This window comes from Podarcis muralis, chromosome 5 (genome assembly GCF_964188315.1).
Source record: "Podarcis muralis chromosome 5, rPodMur119.hap1.1, whole genome shotgun sequence".
Classification (NCBI taxonomy): domain Eukaryota; kingdom Metazoa; phylum Chordata; class Lepidosauria; order Squamata; family Lacertidae; genus Podarcis; species Podarcis muralis.
Window position 1 is genome coordinate 36940679 of NC_135659.1, and position 16352 is coordinate 36957030.

Here is a 16352-nt window from a genome sequence, read left to right on the forward strand (position 1 = left end):
TTCAATATTTATTTATTGTTTTTTTGCAGTAGATATTGAACGCGGAAGGGGACGAATGGGGACATTTGTCCTGGGTGAATTCCTTTCCACAGGAACGACACGGGCTCTATCAAGCCCCATATTCACGCGATCAGAAAAACACGAAAGGAGTTGACCTTTGGGGATTGTGCCATCATGACCCAAACTATTCCTAATTTGATGCCTGTTTGCACTGAGCCGTGGCGTGGAAGTGTTTTCTTGGGGCAGCACAAAGGCATCCCTGGAAGTTAAAAGTCGCAAGACAGAACTAAAGAAGGGACCCTGGCTGCCTGTGAACACTTGCCCTATGCATAAATATGTAGAAAAAGGAAAGAAGCTTTTGAAACAGATAATTCTAATATGCATTTTCTTACTTAAGTGTTTCGCTCTCTCAAAATTATAGTTGTTGGTTTCTTATAAAAGTTAGATGTTTTAAAATGATTTGCGAGAGTAGATTGCCTTTGATGAAAAAGTCCAAAATAGCTAGTCGGAATGGCAAGAGTAGTACAGGCAAGGTGTCATATTCAAAGAGTGTTTTAGCTTACTGAAATGGCAGAGCTTTCAAGGAGTCTTTTTTAAACAAAGATACAAGTGCAACCTAAGAGATAAATTATAGAGTGTGCACAAATGCACCAGTCATTTTTTTAAAAAGAGCATTTCAATGCACACAATTCCCACCACCAGAACAAGTAATATAAAAAATGCATTCAGTTGCAAGACAAAAGTTATCAGACAGCATTTCACAGCAAACTCCAACATCGGAGATCAACTGAACTGCACTACAGTTGAAGCAGAGACTGGACACCAGTATTCTAATGACACCTTAGAAGAGATTTAATACTAACACAAATGAGCTGTTTTCCATTTCAATGCCAAAATTCATACCCAGATTACAGAACAAAAACAGAGTTTCAGGGCAAGTTTTTTTTTAATTAGTTGATACTATAGCTAATTGACATAATGACAGTACTGTAAACATTACTGGAACAAAAAAATACATTGTATGGCTTTTTTCATATTTGAGTGCAATAAAGCATTTGTTTAGTAAGGTTGATATAATCTGGCTAAAGGCACCAAAACCATTATGTATACTCTTCAGATAATTGAAAAGTTCAACACAGGCACCATAAGTTTTGTTTTACAACAACATACAAAGTTGTTTGCAAAACTGCTACTCTTCAGTTTCCAAAGTCATAAAATTATAAGTCTTTATTTTTTCATAGAAGTTAATACAATATACAGTAATGTGGCTTTTCCAAGGTCAAGGCAATTTGTTCTGAGGCACACTGTAGCATGGTGTGAGGTACACATTGATTTCAAAAGTAAGGTTCATTGCTTCTTTGTTTCACATTGCTCTTGTATGTTGTTGAAAAAATCCACACTACAGCTGTTCCACAGATGTTTTGCATAGCTACGCTATATAGAGAAATGGCAAATTAAAATACAGTCACAGTACAGCTGACCTGATAGTGATTATAATTTCACACCTTACCTTGCGTACAATATGCATTATTTGGTAATAATTGGTATGATAACATGGTGAGTCCATAATCTTCTTATTGCACACAAACAAACATTCTTAAGTGGCCCTACTCGCAAAATACATAATTTGCAAATAGAAAAGAAGAACCCTAAACTGCCGATATTGGTATGAACTTCTTAATCCAATACAGTGTCACAAGTTCAATTTGAGGCACTTTAAAAATGTTGAGAGAAGATCAGAGGACAGGGATAACCAAGTAACTATGGAGTAAGGTGAAAGTAAAAGCAGCCACTAAAAAAACAAACTAAAAAGAACCACATGCACCAACATGTATCTAATAACCCAATTTTTCAAGAGGTCTCTGGCTAACAGTTTCAATAATTAAGGAAAAAAGTTTTTTCCATATATTGAAGATCTGAAACAGATATGCTACTACTTTGAGGCCATTTTATTTTTTCAATCTTAAAAGGAGCATACCAGAATAAAGACAAATGTTTGCAGAATCAGGTTAATACATGCCCTTGTCTCTCTTCAAAAGTTCTCAACCCTTAAACCTGCCAATGTGTTCACGAGCTACAATCAGTCTCTGTATTTGAGCTGTGCCTTCATATATCTGAAAAGAAAGCATACAATAAATAAATAAAAGGCAGGTGCTTTTGAGCATTTTCAAAACTACATAAAATATGAAAATACAGGGAACTTCTTATCAGTATGTTACCAGTTCAATGCAAAAGTTGCTGCAGATGCTTAATGGCGGGGAAACAAATCTCACCAGGTACTTCAAGGCTGCACTTAAATGGCTATGGTCCAATAGGCTACTTTAGCTAAGCCTAAGAACTTGGGCGTACCTAGTGGCATTTTTCAACTTTCTTCTTTGAACAGCAGATACCCATGGCACATAACAAATCATTTGGGAAAATTTCCTCCATTTCAAAATGTGTTTTCCATATGGACACTTCTGTTATAGAAACAAGTTCAAATGCCTGAAGTACAATGATCTACTGCTGGTGGGTCAGGATCCAGTACTGAGTTCCAGCCTAGTCATACATGGGTCACAACAGCAGCACTACCACCATACAAATATATGGTAAATATGAAGAAATGGGTTTCAAGGTGGGTCCCGGGTCTGAAAAGGTAGAAGACTACTGCTCTAGTTTGTACAGTTATGCCATTCAGACCTCAGGCAGAATTTTTATACTATTTAAAAAAGGAATGGCTATAACCTGAGCTATGGAAACCTACCTCCTTTTCAAAAATATTACTTGATTTCAAACCGTATAGGTGCTAATCCTACTCTGAGTAGACCAACATAAAATTAATAAACATTGCTTAGGTTACTTAATTTCAATGGGTTCTGCTCCAAGTATGACTTAGTTGATTATAACGTAATATTTTGTTAATAATTACCACATTTTAATTATATATACATATGTGTGTGTGTGTGTGTGTGTGTGTGTGTTTTTATCTGAGGTCAAGCTGTTACATGTAACATACTTTCCAGATTAACTACATATACTATATTTTGTATAGGATTGCATCCTAAACGGGTCTTTTCTCCACACTGCCACGGATTTAATGCTCAGAAGATTTTAATTTTTAACCTGCAGGCATTTCATACAAATACTGCTTAAAAAAACCCTGCAGGTGCTGAGTGCCACCTTAAAAGAAGCTGCCTCTCCTATGAAAGAGTATACCTCTTAAGATGAATGCTGCAACAACACAGATGTGTCATTTAAAAGGGAAACATACTTTTGTCTTTATATTATATACACAAATTTATTAATAGACTGCTGCTATCAATTCACTAAAAATGTTAACTGGGCGACAGTTCTAGTATTTGCATTAAATGGGTTACCTACCTGGTATATTTTGGCATCTCTCATTAGCTTTTCTACTGGGTATTCACTATTGAATCCATTTCCTCCAAAAATCTGGACGGCATCAGAAGCTACTTGATTTGCAATGTCTCCAGCATATCCCTTTGCAATAGATGCATAGTAGGTGTTTCTACGGCCAGCATCTACCTCCCATGCAGCCCTTTGGTAAGCCAAGCGAGCAAGTTCCACTTTCATTGCCATTTCAGCCAACATGAAGGACACTGCCTGGTGCTAAGATGGTTGAGGAATATAGGCAAATATTGACCACTTAGAATTGAGAAGTTTACTTTTTGTACAATACGTATCAAAGAACATGTAGCAAGCTTCTGCATAGTGCTAAAATTGCATTTCCCCCTCCCTCATTCCTCCTGCTGCTGTGCTGCTGGGACCCAATTTACCGTATTTTCCTCAAAGAAGCCACAAGCAATAAGAACTAAACTTGGTTACAGCTCATGGTTTGTTTGGAGAGACACAAACCACAAGCCTTGCCTTAGCTCCGAGAAGGAGGTTCTGGCTGCAATTTTACCAGTGTGTATGCTGTGTGATCCCCATTAATTCATGGTTAGGTTTCACTATGGTTTAAAGTGACATGTGAATCAGACAGAAAAAGGAAAACTTTATCAATACAAAACAAAAAAAATTCCTTCCAGTAGCACCTTAAAGACCAACTAAGTTAGTTCTTGGTATGAGCTTTCGTGTGCATGCACACTTCTTCAGATACACTGAAACAGAAGTTGCCAGATCCTTCTATATAGTGAGAAGGTGGGGAGGGGTATTACTCAGAGGGGGGTGGGAATGGGTGATTGGCAGATAGCTGTGATGAGCCTGTTGACGACTATTAACGACTGCAGTAGGTCTTACAGGAAAAAGCAAGGGGTGAGAAGGTGAAAAATGGCTTTGTCATGTATAGTGAGATAAGAATCCAATGTCTTTATTCAGGCCAGGTGTCTCCATGGTTTTAAGTTTGGTAATGATTTGCAATTCAGCAGCTTCTCTTTCCAGTCTATTTCTGAAATTCCTTTGTAGTAAAACAGCTACTTTGAGATCTTGTATAGAATGTCCTGGGAGATTGAAGTGTTCTCCTACTGGTTTCTCTGTCTTGTGATTCTTGATGTCAGATTTATGTCCGTTTATTCTTTGGCATAAGGTTTGGCCTGTTTGTCCAATATAGAGAGCTGAAGGACACTGTTGGCATTTGATGGCATACACAATGTTAGACGATGAGCAATTAAATAGTCCAGAGATGGTGTGTGTGATGTTGTTGGGGCCAGTAATGGTGTTGTCCGGGTGTATGTGGCAGCAAAGTTGGCATCTGGGTTTATTGCAGGCTCTGGTGCCAGTGTCCGTGTTAAGTCTGGTTGTAGTATTATTGTGGGTTAGGAGTTGTTTAAGATTGGGTGGCTGTCTGTAGGCAATGAAAGGTCTTCCTCCCAGAGCTTGAGAAAGAGATTTGCAATTCAGCAGCTTCTCTTTCCAGTCTATTTCTGAAATTCCTTTGTAGTAAAACAGCTACTTTGAGATCTTGTATAGAATGTCCTGGGAGATTGAAGTGTTCTCCTACTGGTTTCTCTGTCTTGTGATTCTTGATGTCAGATTTATGTCCGTTTATTCTTTGGCGTAAGGTTTGGCCTGTTTGTCCAATATAGAGAGCTGAAGGACACTGTTGGCATTTGATGGCATACACAATGTTAGACGATGAGCAATTAAATAGTCCAGAGATGGTGTGTGTGATGTTGTTGGGGCCAGTAATGGTGTTGTCCGGGTGTATGTGGCAGCAAAGTTGGCATCTGGGTTTATTGCAGGCTCTGGTGCCAGTGTCCGTGTTAAGTCTGGTTGTAGTATTATTGTGGGTTAGGAGTTGTTTAAGATTGGGTGGCTGTCTGTAGGCAATGAAAGGTCTTCCTCCCAGAGCTTGAGAAAGACTGGAAAGAGAAGCTGCTGAATTGCCTACAGACAGCCACCCAATCTTAAACAACTCCTAACCCACAATAATACTACAACCAGACTTAACACGGACACTGGCACCAGAGCCTGCAATAAACCCAGATGCCAACTTTGCTGCCACATACACCCGGACAACACCATTACTGGCCCCAACAACATCACACACACCATCTCTGGACTATTTAATTGCTCATCGTCTAACATTGTGTATGCCATCAAATGCCAACAGTGTCCTTCAGCTCTCTATATTGGACAAACAGGCCAAACCTTACGCCAAAGAATAAACGGACATAAATCTGACATCAAGAATCACAAGACAGAGAAACCAGTAGGAGAACACTTCAATCTCCCAGGACATTCTATACAAGATCTCAAAGTAGCTGTTTTACTACAAAGGAATTTCAGAAATAGACTGGAAAGAGAAGCTGCTGAATTGCAAATCATTACCAAACTTAAAACCATGGAGACACCTGGCCTGAATAAAGACATTGGATTCTTATCTCACTATACATGACAAAGCCATTTTTCACCTTCTCACCCCTTGCTTTTTCCTGTAAGACCTACTGCAGTCGTTAATAGTCGTCAACAGGCTCATCACAGCTATCTGCCAATCACCCATTCCCACCCCCCTCTGAGTAATACCCCTCCCCACCTTCTCACTATATAGAAGGATCTGGCAACTTCTGTTTCAGTGTATCTGAAGAAGTGTGCATGCACACGAAAGCTCATACCAAGAACTAACTTAGTTGGTCTTTAAGGTGCTACTGGAAGGAATTTTTTTTGTTTTGACTATGGCAGACCAACACGGCTACCCATCTGTAACTTTATCAATACAGTATATAGAATTAAATATTTTGCTAAGCTACTTTGTTCATATTTGATAAAAATTACAATGAAATTTCATCTAATTAGAAAAGTTACCAATGTACAGCCAAGCCTCAGGAATTACCCAAAGTCAGGATTATTGGTTCTGGTTCTGGTTCTGGTTCTTCATCTGGTTTTAGGATTTCCCTAGGACTCCTATCACTCCTCAGCTATATTTATTTTGTGATCGTAGCATTAGTTATCAGAAAGCAGTGCTAGTTTAATCTGAAGTGCTTATATATTTAAATAATTCTCTATTAATGAATGTGTGCAGATTACTAAATGACTTCATGTCGCCTTGTCTCAGTAACAAACAAGAAAACCCTAAAATGACTTACAGTCAAACATGTATTTATTTATTAAATTTATATTTTGCCTTTCCTCCCAAATAAACCATTTGTGGGGTGGGGGATTACGTATGGAGACGCACAGTTAATACACAATGACAAGTATGCAAATGTGATTAGTTTGGTTCCTTGCAGTGACTAGCCACACTATCCCTCATTGACAAAATCAGCATTAGCTTTGCTATACGACAGTCCACATTTTTTAACTGTCAGCTGCAGCAATCTTGAATCCTCTTACACCACAAGAGACCCATTTACAAAGCAACACTACCCTTAAATTTAAATGGCTTCTAGTAAGAGATTGGTGGATCATATTTTGGCTTTACCAGCATTTTGACTTCCAACTTGCTAAGCTTTTCTTTTAGGACCCTACAATATAAGCTTTGTGAAAAAGATTTCCCTTAATACACATTAACTGGAAATGGCATCATATAAATGATAAAGAGATTCACATACCTCTGCAATGACCTTTCCAAAGGTTTTTCTTTCCATAGCATACTTTGTAGCTTCATCCAAAGCTCTTTGTGCTAGCCCTACAGCACCAGCTGCTACCTGTAATTTTAATGATGGGTATCATAAAAACAGAACTCTAAAATGATATATTTCTAGAACTTATTTCAGATACTTACCGGAGGCCTTGTTTTATCAAATGCTCCCATGGCAATTTTAAAGCCAGCACCTTCACCAATTAATACATTCTCTTTGGGCACTCTCACATCCTCAAAAACAATCCCTCTTGTATCTGAGCAGCGCTGACCCATATTAAGTTCCTGAAAAGAAAGTGAAATATTTATTTATGCCTTAACTTAATTATTTGATGAAGTCAAAAACTAATGTAGATTGGTAATTTATAGCCAAGAGTGCAAGAATTATGCTTGTTATTTTACACATCCACACATAGAATCTAGGGGTGTGTGTGTGTGTGTGTGTGTGTGTGTGTACTCTACCTTTCTTCCAATTTGTATTCCAGGGCTGTCCGCTTCCACAATAAATCCAGTAAAAGCTTTGCCTGCAGGAGCTTTGGGATCAGGATTGGAGCGAGCCAATAAAAAATACCTAATAAACACACACAAAAACAAGAGCCAAGTTTGACTTTAACAGATGCTTCTGGTAGCTTTATACCAGAAATTAAACAACGATAAGGCGGTTTCAAAAAAGGAGGACAACCCAGTGGGTTTTGAAGACTTCTACTGAGCTTTAACATAGTTAAGACTGGACTTCTATTGTTTGGTATTATATATAAAACAAAAAGGAAATACAAGACAATATACAACGAAAAGACTCATAAAGCACATGTGGCACAGGATGGTATTTAGTAGAAGGATGGTTTCAGCCCTCCCAACATGTACTGTCACTCCTCGTTCCAAATTGTCTCTCTTCATTCCTTCCTTCTAAACCAAATCCTGGATAGGGTAAGAGATAATACCTGATCTCCCCAACTGGTTTCTAATAAACATTCTGTATCTTAGTCACACTGAGCATGACACAAAAACAGATCAAATGTGGGGAAGAGCTACATAGAAAGTAAAGCTAGTTAACAATTGCTATACCAGTTAGCCTTGCCACCATTGGTGATCCACATTTTTTGTCCATTAATTATATATTCATCTCCTTTCTTTTCGGCTCTTGTTTTTAAACCCGCTACATCAGAGCCTGCTCCAGGTTCCGTTACACAGTAGGCCTGAGGAGAAAAAGAAAAAGGAATAAACAGGAGGTATACCTGTTTAGGCAAGCATTCTCCTGAACTGCACTTCTGATTTTGTTGGCTTAACTGACTGTTTTTAGATGTTTTAACTGCCGTGCTTTTTAATTGCTTGTTTTATTGCATATTTTTATTAAGACTTAGCGTATTCTAGTGCCGAATGGAATTGCTATTGTGTATTTCAATTATGCATTGATGTTATTGTTGTAAACTGCGTGGAAGCAATATTTTGCATATAAGCTGTATATAAATTAATAATACCGTATTTTTCCATCTATAAGATGAGGTTTTTTACCCAATTTTTTAGGTCGAAAAACAAGGTTCGTCTTATCCATGGAATACAGCAATTAAATATATAAATAAATATGGTACTTGCTTTAGCAGTCGCAGCTCCCGGCAGTGGCGAGCTGCGTGGCCTCTGTAGTCTGCTTGCCTCCTCCCACTCTGTCCACCCTACAGATGGGAGGGAGGCTATAGGCAGTCCGTTTTTGTGCGGCGTCTTCACACGGCTCCAAGCAGACTAACAAGGCCACATGAGAAAGGCGTGGAAGGGAGAGATATCTTCGATCGCTGCGGCCAACTGGAGTGGCAGTACCTTTCCTGCGGGGCATTCTTAGTCTGCTTGCCTCCTCCCACTATGCCCGCCCTACAGCTGTGGGGGAGGCTGCGTGCGATCTATTCTTTCTGTGTGGCATCTTCTCACGACTCCATTTGTGCGCGGGTGGCACAATGTTACACAGGAGGAGCGCAAGGTGCGATGTTTTGCTGATGTGAAAGGCGCAAGGGGGGGCTATTACTTCAATTGCCGCGCTCCTCCTGTGTAATGTCGCGCCACCTGCGTACAAAAACAGACTGCCTACAGCCTTCCTCCCAGCTGTAGGACAGGCAGAGTGGGAGGAGGCAAGCAGAATACGGAGGCCCCACGGGAAAGGTGAAACATGCTAAAAGTAAAACGTGCTTCACCACTCTTCCCTCCCCCCCAAAAAGCTTAACCCTGCCCTACCCCAAAGCTCAGCGATTGCCCGCGAGGAAACAGCTGATAGGCAGCATGTTAGACGCGCGGCTGTTAGGCTCTGGGCAATCCTCTCCAAAAAAATTTCAACAAGTTAGGGCAATTCCCCCCCCCCCCATTTTCTTAATTTGGAGTCTCCCAAAATAGGGGGCGTCCTATACATGGGGGCGTCCAATATACAGAAAAATACGGTAAGTGTATACAGGTTTTTCCAAAGAAAGCAAAGTAAAATTCTATAGACTTGGGGGGAGAGGGGGAACTTACACACATCATAGGTTCCTCTGTCATTCTTCCCAGATATTTCTTCTGCTGCTGCTCATTTCCTGCAATGATGACTGGCATTTGCTACAAGAAAAAAAAAAGAAACATTCAATACAAAGAAAGTCATGATCTAGACTACTACAAAGAAAGAAGGAAAATACTTACACCCAGGGAATTTGCTTCAATAGCTGTTTGAACCCCTGTACACCCATAAGCTAATTCTTCAGTAATAAGGCAGGCATCAAAACAGCCAAGGCCAAGGCCACCTATAGCAAAACATTATGAAACAAAAAACAGTCCCATACAAATTCATTTTAAGTGCACTTTACTTCCTATACACTCTAACCTTTGATAGGGTGAATTTTGACATCAGCGTAACAGGATGTTTCAATTCCATTTGTATATATCCCTTCAACAACAAAATACACACACCAAACCCCCACAATATTGGTAGCATATCCCTATTCAGAATAACCCCAGTAGTTAAAACAAAAAAAATTCCTTCCAGTAGCACCTTAAAGACCAACTAAGTTAGTTCTTGGTATGAGCTTTCGTGTGCATGCACACTTCTTCAGATACCAAGCACACGAAAGCTCATACCAAGAACTAACTTAGTTGGTCTTTAAGGTGCTACTGGAAGGAATTTTTTTTGTTTTGACTATGGCAGACCAACACGGCTACCCATCTGTACCCAGTAGTTAACTAAATAATAACTTGCATGTAGGAATGGGTCAATACCAATTCAGGATACAAATTCTTCCAAGTAATATTGAAAGACAATAATAAAAATCAAAACATCATCAAAGCACAATAAACCTTTGGGATCCTTTCTACAGAGCTATTGGTGGTAAATGGCTTTATGGTTGAAGAGGATGGTCCAGATGTAACACAACACCTTTCAATGGTGTCTGCTTGCATATCCACTTACCAATCATCAAACATACTGCAAAGAAGTTAACTAATATCCATATACATATACCCTGTATGTTTCGCAATACTGCTATTTCTAATAAGATCTCAAGAGATGAAAACTTATCTTACACCAGACATACTGGCTATTGCTATTCCTTCACATTCATAAAACATCCTATCGTAAAATCTGTCGTATCTTTGCCTCCTAAAAGTGTTCCTTAGTTGATGCTATTTTATTGCTTAAAAGGTAGTTTACTCACCACAGCTCTCTGGTATATGTGAATTTATCAAGCCGAGCTCCCATGCCCTTTTTATGAGGGGAACAGGGTACTAGAAAGAAAAGAAATAAAATATTTCATTTTATGTACAGTGTCTCTTTTTAGAAACATTTACTCAATGAAATGTTAAAGCAAGCTGTTTTCCTCTTATATAGCAAGCCTACCTCTCCAGTTCTGTCATATTCGGCAGCAACGGGCAAGATTTCCTCTCTAGCAAATTTACGAGCTGTAGCTTGAAATTCTTTCTGTTCATCAGTAAGTTCTAGAAAACAAGGCATTCACATGTCAAACAATCAAATATATCCAAATATTTGAAATACCCGTAATAATTCAACATAGTAGCAGAACTGCAATACTTTGCACCTGACATTGCTAGAGTGCATTATTTTGGCACCCAAATTCATCCCTAATTCTACTCGCCAGGATGTGACAGGACATGAAGCAGCACAGCAATATAGGGAAAACCATGACCAAATGGGGCAAGAGCAGGATATTCCAAGAGGTATAAGGGCATGAAGCAACATCAGCTGAAATAAATTATATTTTTGGAACAGTGTGAGGAAAATTGGGAGCCTCTGTTCAAGAAATGGACTGTTCGTTTGCCTCTTACAGAAGCATCTACTGCAAGCGAGATGACTGCACATCAGTTTTCCCACCTGAGGACATAAGACAAGCCCTGCTGGATCAGATCAGACCTCCAAGTATCTCTGTCCCTGGCCATCAGGGTCCTCCCCAGGCCACACCATCTCTCTCCAGGCTCCTCATTGGTCCTGCTCTGCACCCTCCTTGAGAGCCTGGATGGAGAGATGACTGTGTGTGGCTGCAATGTAGTCTACTGCACACAAACAGCCGTCACATCTGTTGATCAGCCTAGTGTATTGCCTCTGGCTACAACATCCATTGGTATGTGGGCCCCCGTCTGACTGCACTGAAAAAAATGCAAACGCCTGTATCATATATTTTCCCTTATGAACCAAAAAGCAGCTCAGAAAGCAATTTAAACTGGGAAAGTGGCATAAGGAAAAGATGTAACGCACACTGCACTTCTCCAATTACAGTTCGTAGTTCACTAATTGTATTTAGTAAAACTGCACAGCTGCTTTTAGTAAAATAAAAAGTAAGTGCATCAGGCATTGAGTCCTCAGTCTCCTGCCATCACACATCAAATGGTTCAAATTCTGATAATTTTCTTTAGGTTTGTGAAATACTTGAGGCATGGGACATAATGTAAGATTAATAGGGGATATTTTTACAGTGCTTTGTCGATACTTACCAAAGCTAAATCCAGCTGCCGATTTACTTTTGGGTGCTGTTGCAGCAGCTTGACTTGATTGTGATCTCCAACCACATGTAGCAATGCTTCGTAACACCTGAAATTTTGATATTGGGGGGAATAAGAATAGCTCCGATAAAAGCCTCCAATAAATTTCTCAATCCTATTGCAAGTGCCAACTAAAAAATAGTCTGCAGCAGAGAGCAATGCATTTACCACAGAACTGATCGTATTTTTCACTAGAAGTAGTTGGGGAATTCTGTGTTTTTCAATGTGGCCTTTGCAAATAAATATGCCCCTGTACCTTTCTATGGACTTTGTTGTCTTCCATTGCTGGAGCAAACTGAAGATTTTGCAAATTATTATTATATAGTTCTGCTGAAGATACATACCTATAGGACATATATTATATCTTATTGATGAAAGATCTAGTAGTATCCTTAGCATTTATTATTAATGAAAGTGACTAAAATACATAGGAAATTTCAGGGACAGGTCTCTGCCTTACAATCTAAAGGCATGAAACAATAGGAGAGGGGACTTAGAAGGGGGAAATGGAGAAACTTTCTCTGGAAGAATAAAAGAAAGAAAGAAAATGTTCAAAGTAAATATATATAATGCTTAACTGACAATTAAAGAAACAAAGCAACACTGCAAGAAAAAAGGACAATTTTGTGCTTTCTTAAAGTGAGACAAAGTGATAGTGAACTGAATATCAAGAGGGAGAGGGTTCCACATATAAGGAGCCCAGAAAAAGCATGAAATTGAGAAACAACACAAGGGAGTGGAAGTTAAATAAGATGAGTGTTTGATACCCCCAAGTAAGTTTAAACTGAAGCACAAGACTACTAAACCATTGCAGTCATCAGCCCAAGACAGGAATTAGAGTCTGAATAAGGAATTCAGTCTAAATAGACTAAAATGGAAGAGATTGAGAATTATTAACAAGAGAACCAGCAAGCCTTAGATAAGATAGGAAAGAAAAAAAGAAAGAAAAGAATGAGAAGGGTCAAAGATAATGACTAAACTCCTAATTTGCAGGGGGAAATTGCAGTGTAGAAACACTGACTTTTGCTGGGCTACAATGCGGCTCTGTGTACAAGTCACATCTGTGGTTCAACTCACTTTTGCCTCTGGCCCCACTCACCACTGGTGCAGAGAACAGTGAGATAAGATGGGACAATGGTCTGACACAATATAGGGCAGCTTCCTACACTCCTAATTTGGGGAACAAGAACTAAAATTAGTAGCTTTGACTAAGCAGAATATGAAAGTGACAACGAAAGATGGTCCAGTGGTTAATAAAATAGCAAGAGAACAAAGTCCATTTAATTATACAACTACACACCAGTCATTCAAAAGAAAAAGAAGTGAATGAGATAAAGATTGCATAAGACATGCACAAGATGCTCTATCACGTGTACAATATTAACCAAAAGGCCACAAAGCTTTGGATATGAATAACTTATTGACCATTTTAACTTCACTACAATTTCAAAGAATAATTTACACTAAAATACTTTGTAACCTGTGGCTCCCTGGCTTCAAGGGTGATGCTTTATCAAACAATTGTGGAATTAAGTCTCTAATGCTATTTGATTTAAGTAAAGCATCTTTATCCTACTTTCAGCCAACACAGAGAGAGAAAGAGAGGGAGGGAGGCTCCCAGAGTACCTTACAAATGCCAGTGTTAGAAAGGCCCTCCCCCAAGGATTACAACCTAAAATATGTGACATAAAAGGCAAAGAGATTGGGAGGATGAAAAAAGCAAACACAGAAACTATTTTTTAGTTACAGCGTTTTTGTAATGGCCAGCTGGAATAGAAAGTTTTTTAGCACTCTGCTCCATACCTTGCTTTTCAGGGGTTGAAATTTATCAGTTATCTTATGTGGCATACTCTTGGCGGGGGGGGGGGGGGGGAGCAGACTGCTCACTGGCACTGCCAACACCAAATTCCATTAAAGTTACACGGTACAGTGGTTTAAAGGCTGACCTTTTCGTTCTGGCAATTTTCAATTACATGTTTTCCTTATGGAAAACACTTCTGCTTTTCACTCTCATAGCAGTTATCTTTTTCAAAAAGAACTCTCTGTACACAAATGAAACATTTGCCCTGTTTATCCTCCAGTTTCCTGGGTAAGTCCTAGACAGAAATACATGCTCATAACAATCACTTGTTATGATTTATGTGTGACACCTACGGAGTAGAATATTACAAAGTTCCCACATCATAAACCAACCTGTATGAGACTGGTAAAGTGGCATAACACATTAATTGCACACAACATTACCACATCACCATATGCAATACTCAGCTCACTGGTTTGGCATCCTTCAGTTTTATCAATAACTGTCTACCAACAAATTTAACCAACAGAAATCTTGTGTAGGGCCATTTCTGTCATAGAAGAAAAATCCTCAGAGAACTGTTAATAGCCCTGCAAATCTTTTCTAGGCGAACTATTGTATACATCAATCTGTACCTGCACATTTTCAGAGTGCAAAAATGCTTTTATTTACATACTGAGTATGTCATATAGATTGACTCATCAGTGATAAGTGGGTTATTATCATTGTTTAGTAGCTTTGCTCACATTTTGCTTAAATCAAGGGTAAACAGCTACTAGATCAAAGTATTCTGTACAAATTTGAAACAAAACTGCAAATATAAAAGTATTCTTATTAGCTTTATAAATCAAGTGTATAAACAAAACCCATAAAAGGACTGTTCTGTCCAACATTCTCAAAGAGCTAGTGTGGCATAGTAGTTAAGAGACTACCCTATTCATCATTCTGCCTTAGGTCTTTGTCTATAGTATGTAGATAATACTGAAGGACTTTAAAAGGGCAAAGGGACATCCAAACTACCAAGATTCAAAAGCAGTCATTTCCCAGTCACAGCACTGAACAATGCTTTAAAAAGTTGTTTTTCTTTCTAGCATATGAATTCTTAAGACTATGTCTGTCTCATTAATATACTTAGGGGCAAAAACCAATACAAACTGGGATTTTGTAACAAACCATAAACAAGAATAAAAGTTGGAAGATATACCAGCTATACTGGCACAAAAATGTTTTATATGAAATATATAGTGGGTAGTATAATTAGTTAAACCTATTCACAGAAGATAACTCTATCAAAATCCCCTAAACCTAACACACATATGATCTCGGTTTCTATAGATCTCTTCTGTTTCCCTACATTTGCCATAAATTAAAAAAAACAACCCTAGGATCAAGGTAAGGCAGTTTCCTTCCGGAAACCAACCCCTCCTTATGAATGCCAAACAAATAAATAGATATGCTGTTGCATAATACCAAAAACTGCGGTATTGTTGTTTGTTACGGGAGAGAATGTATCTCGCTTTATATAAGCTGCAAGTATCATTCTGTGTGGGTACCTTTTCCTTTCCCCGGTGAGAACTTGGCATCCTTCCCCTCTTCTAAATATTTATGTTCTAGTTCTTCCAACTGTACAATGTTGTAATTATAGAAGTCTTAGGACTACTAAATACGCAGTAAACCCCTTCGCCCAGCTTATCAGCACTTTACTGGGGCAGTGGGTAAGCTCCCTTGGACTAAACGGGGTTTTCTCCCGAGTAGGCACGCTTCGGGCTTGCATTGCCGGGTTACAGAAACCCACCCCGCCCCACCTTGCAAGGCCTCCTTCCCTCAGCGATCCGAGGCCGCCCCCCAAGCTTGCCGCTTTCGGTTTCTGCGCCCGGCTTCTCTCCTCACGCCCATCGCCCACCTACTCCGTACCCGAGAGACCTTCAGCGCGGCGGCCATGACGTGCCCTTCCTCTTCCACAGGCCGCGGCAGCAACCTCCCACCCAGTAGGCACCAAGCCAAGGCCCGCCCCCTGCGCTCGGGGATCACTCCAGGAAGCTAGGCCTCAAGAGAGAGGCGACGAGGGAGGAGGAGCCGAGAGAAGGAAGGCGGCGCGCGGGGGGGGGGGGGGGACAGACGTCGGCTGACGAAGGCCGGTTGGGCTCCGGTGCCGCGGTAAGCCCTGGCGGCCGCCGGTGACAACAGCGGAGATTTTTTGTGAGGCGGGCGGGGGGGGGGGGAAGCGTCTCTCTCACTTTCGCCGGGGCCCCAATCCGCCTTGTCAGGCAGCCAGTGGGCAGAGGTGGCGGCTCATCGCACGGCAAAGCCAGGCCATTGGTGGTGACTACTTGTGATTTGGGCAGTGAAAAAGGGCTTCAGGAGGGTGACAATAAAATATTGTAGGGGGACAAGTAAGCCCCGCCTCGCATAATCGATCATACGATGGGGCGCACCCACCCTATCTGAATGGCAATATGTATCAACTTTTGGGGTGGGGGGCGGCCACCTCCAATATTCTATGGGGGGCGAAGGGACCACGGCCCCCTAGGA

General features: G+C 40.1%; 1 protein-coding gene across 2 annotated transcripts; it reads right to left on the bottom strand.

Annotated features, from left to right (window-relative positions):
- Positions 1 to 828: 828 nt before the first annotated feature.
- ACADM (acyl-CoA dehydrogenase medium chain) lies at positions 829 to 15886 on the bottom strand. Of its 2 annotated transcripts, XR_003707170.2 has the most exons (13): positions 15735 to 15886; positions 11972 to 12068; positions 10863 to 10960; positions 10681 to 10750; positions 9674 to 9774; positions 9512 to 9592; positions 8084 to 8214; positions 7481 to 7589; positions 7163 to 7303; positions 6990 to 7085; positions 3361 to 3609; positions 1979 to 2114; positions 829 to 1434 (listed from the first exon to the last, which is right to left on the bottom strand). XR_003707170.2 is itself a non-coding variant. In XM_028733067.2 (12 exons), exons 1-12 carry the CDS (start codon positions 15759 to 15761, stop codon positions 2043 to 2045), a joined length of 1272 nt encoding a protein of 423 aa, XP_028588900.2. In that variant the 5' UTR covers positions 15762 to 15886; the 3' UTR covers positions 829 to 2042. The 2 variants fall into 2 exon arrangements, 1 of the variants encoding a protein (XP_028588900.2); XM_028733067.2 differs by having other exon boundaries at positions 829 to 2114.
- Between the last annotated feature and the right edge of the window lie 466 nt (positions 15887 to 16352).

Excerpts from the sequence above, each read along its gene's own strand:
- ACADM (XM_028733067.2), bottom strand. The coding sequence starts at position 15,761 with ATGGCCGCCGCGCTGAAGGTCTCTCGG. Across the intron at positions 12,069-15,734 it reads CCGCGCTGAAGGTCTCTCGG|GTGTTACGAAGCATTGCTAC; the intron begins GTACGGAGTAGG and ends TCAAAATTTCAG. Across the intron at positions 7,086-7,162 it reads TTGATAAAACAAGGCCTCCG|GTAGCAGCTGGTGCTGTAGG; the intron begins GTAAGTATCTGA and ends TTAAAATTACAG.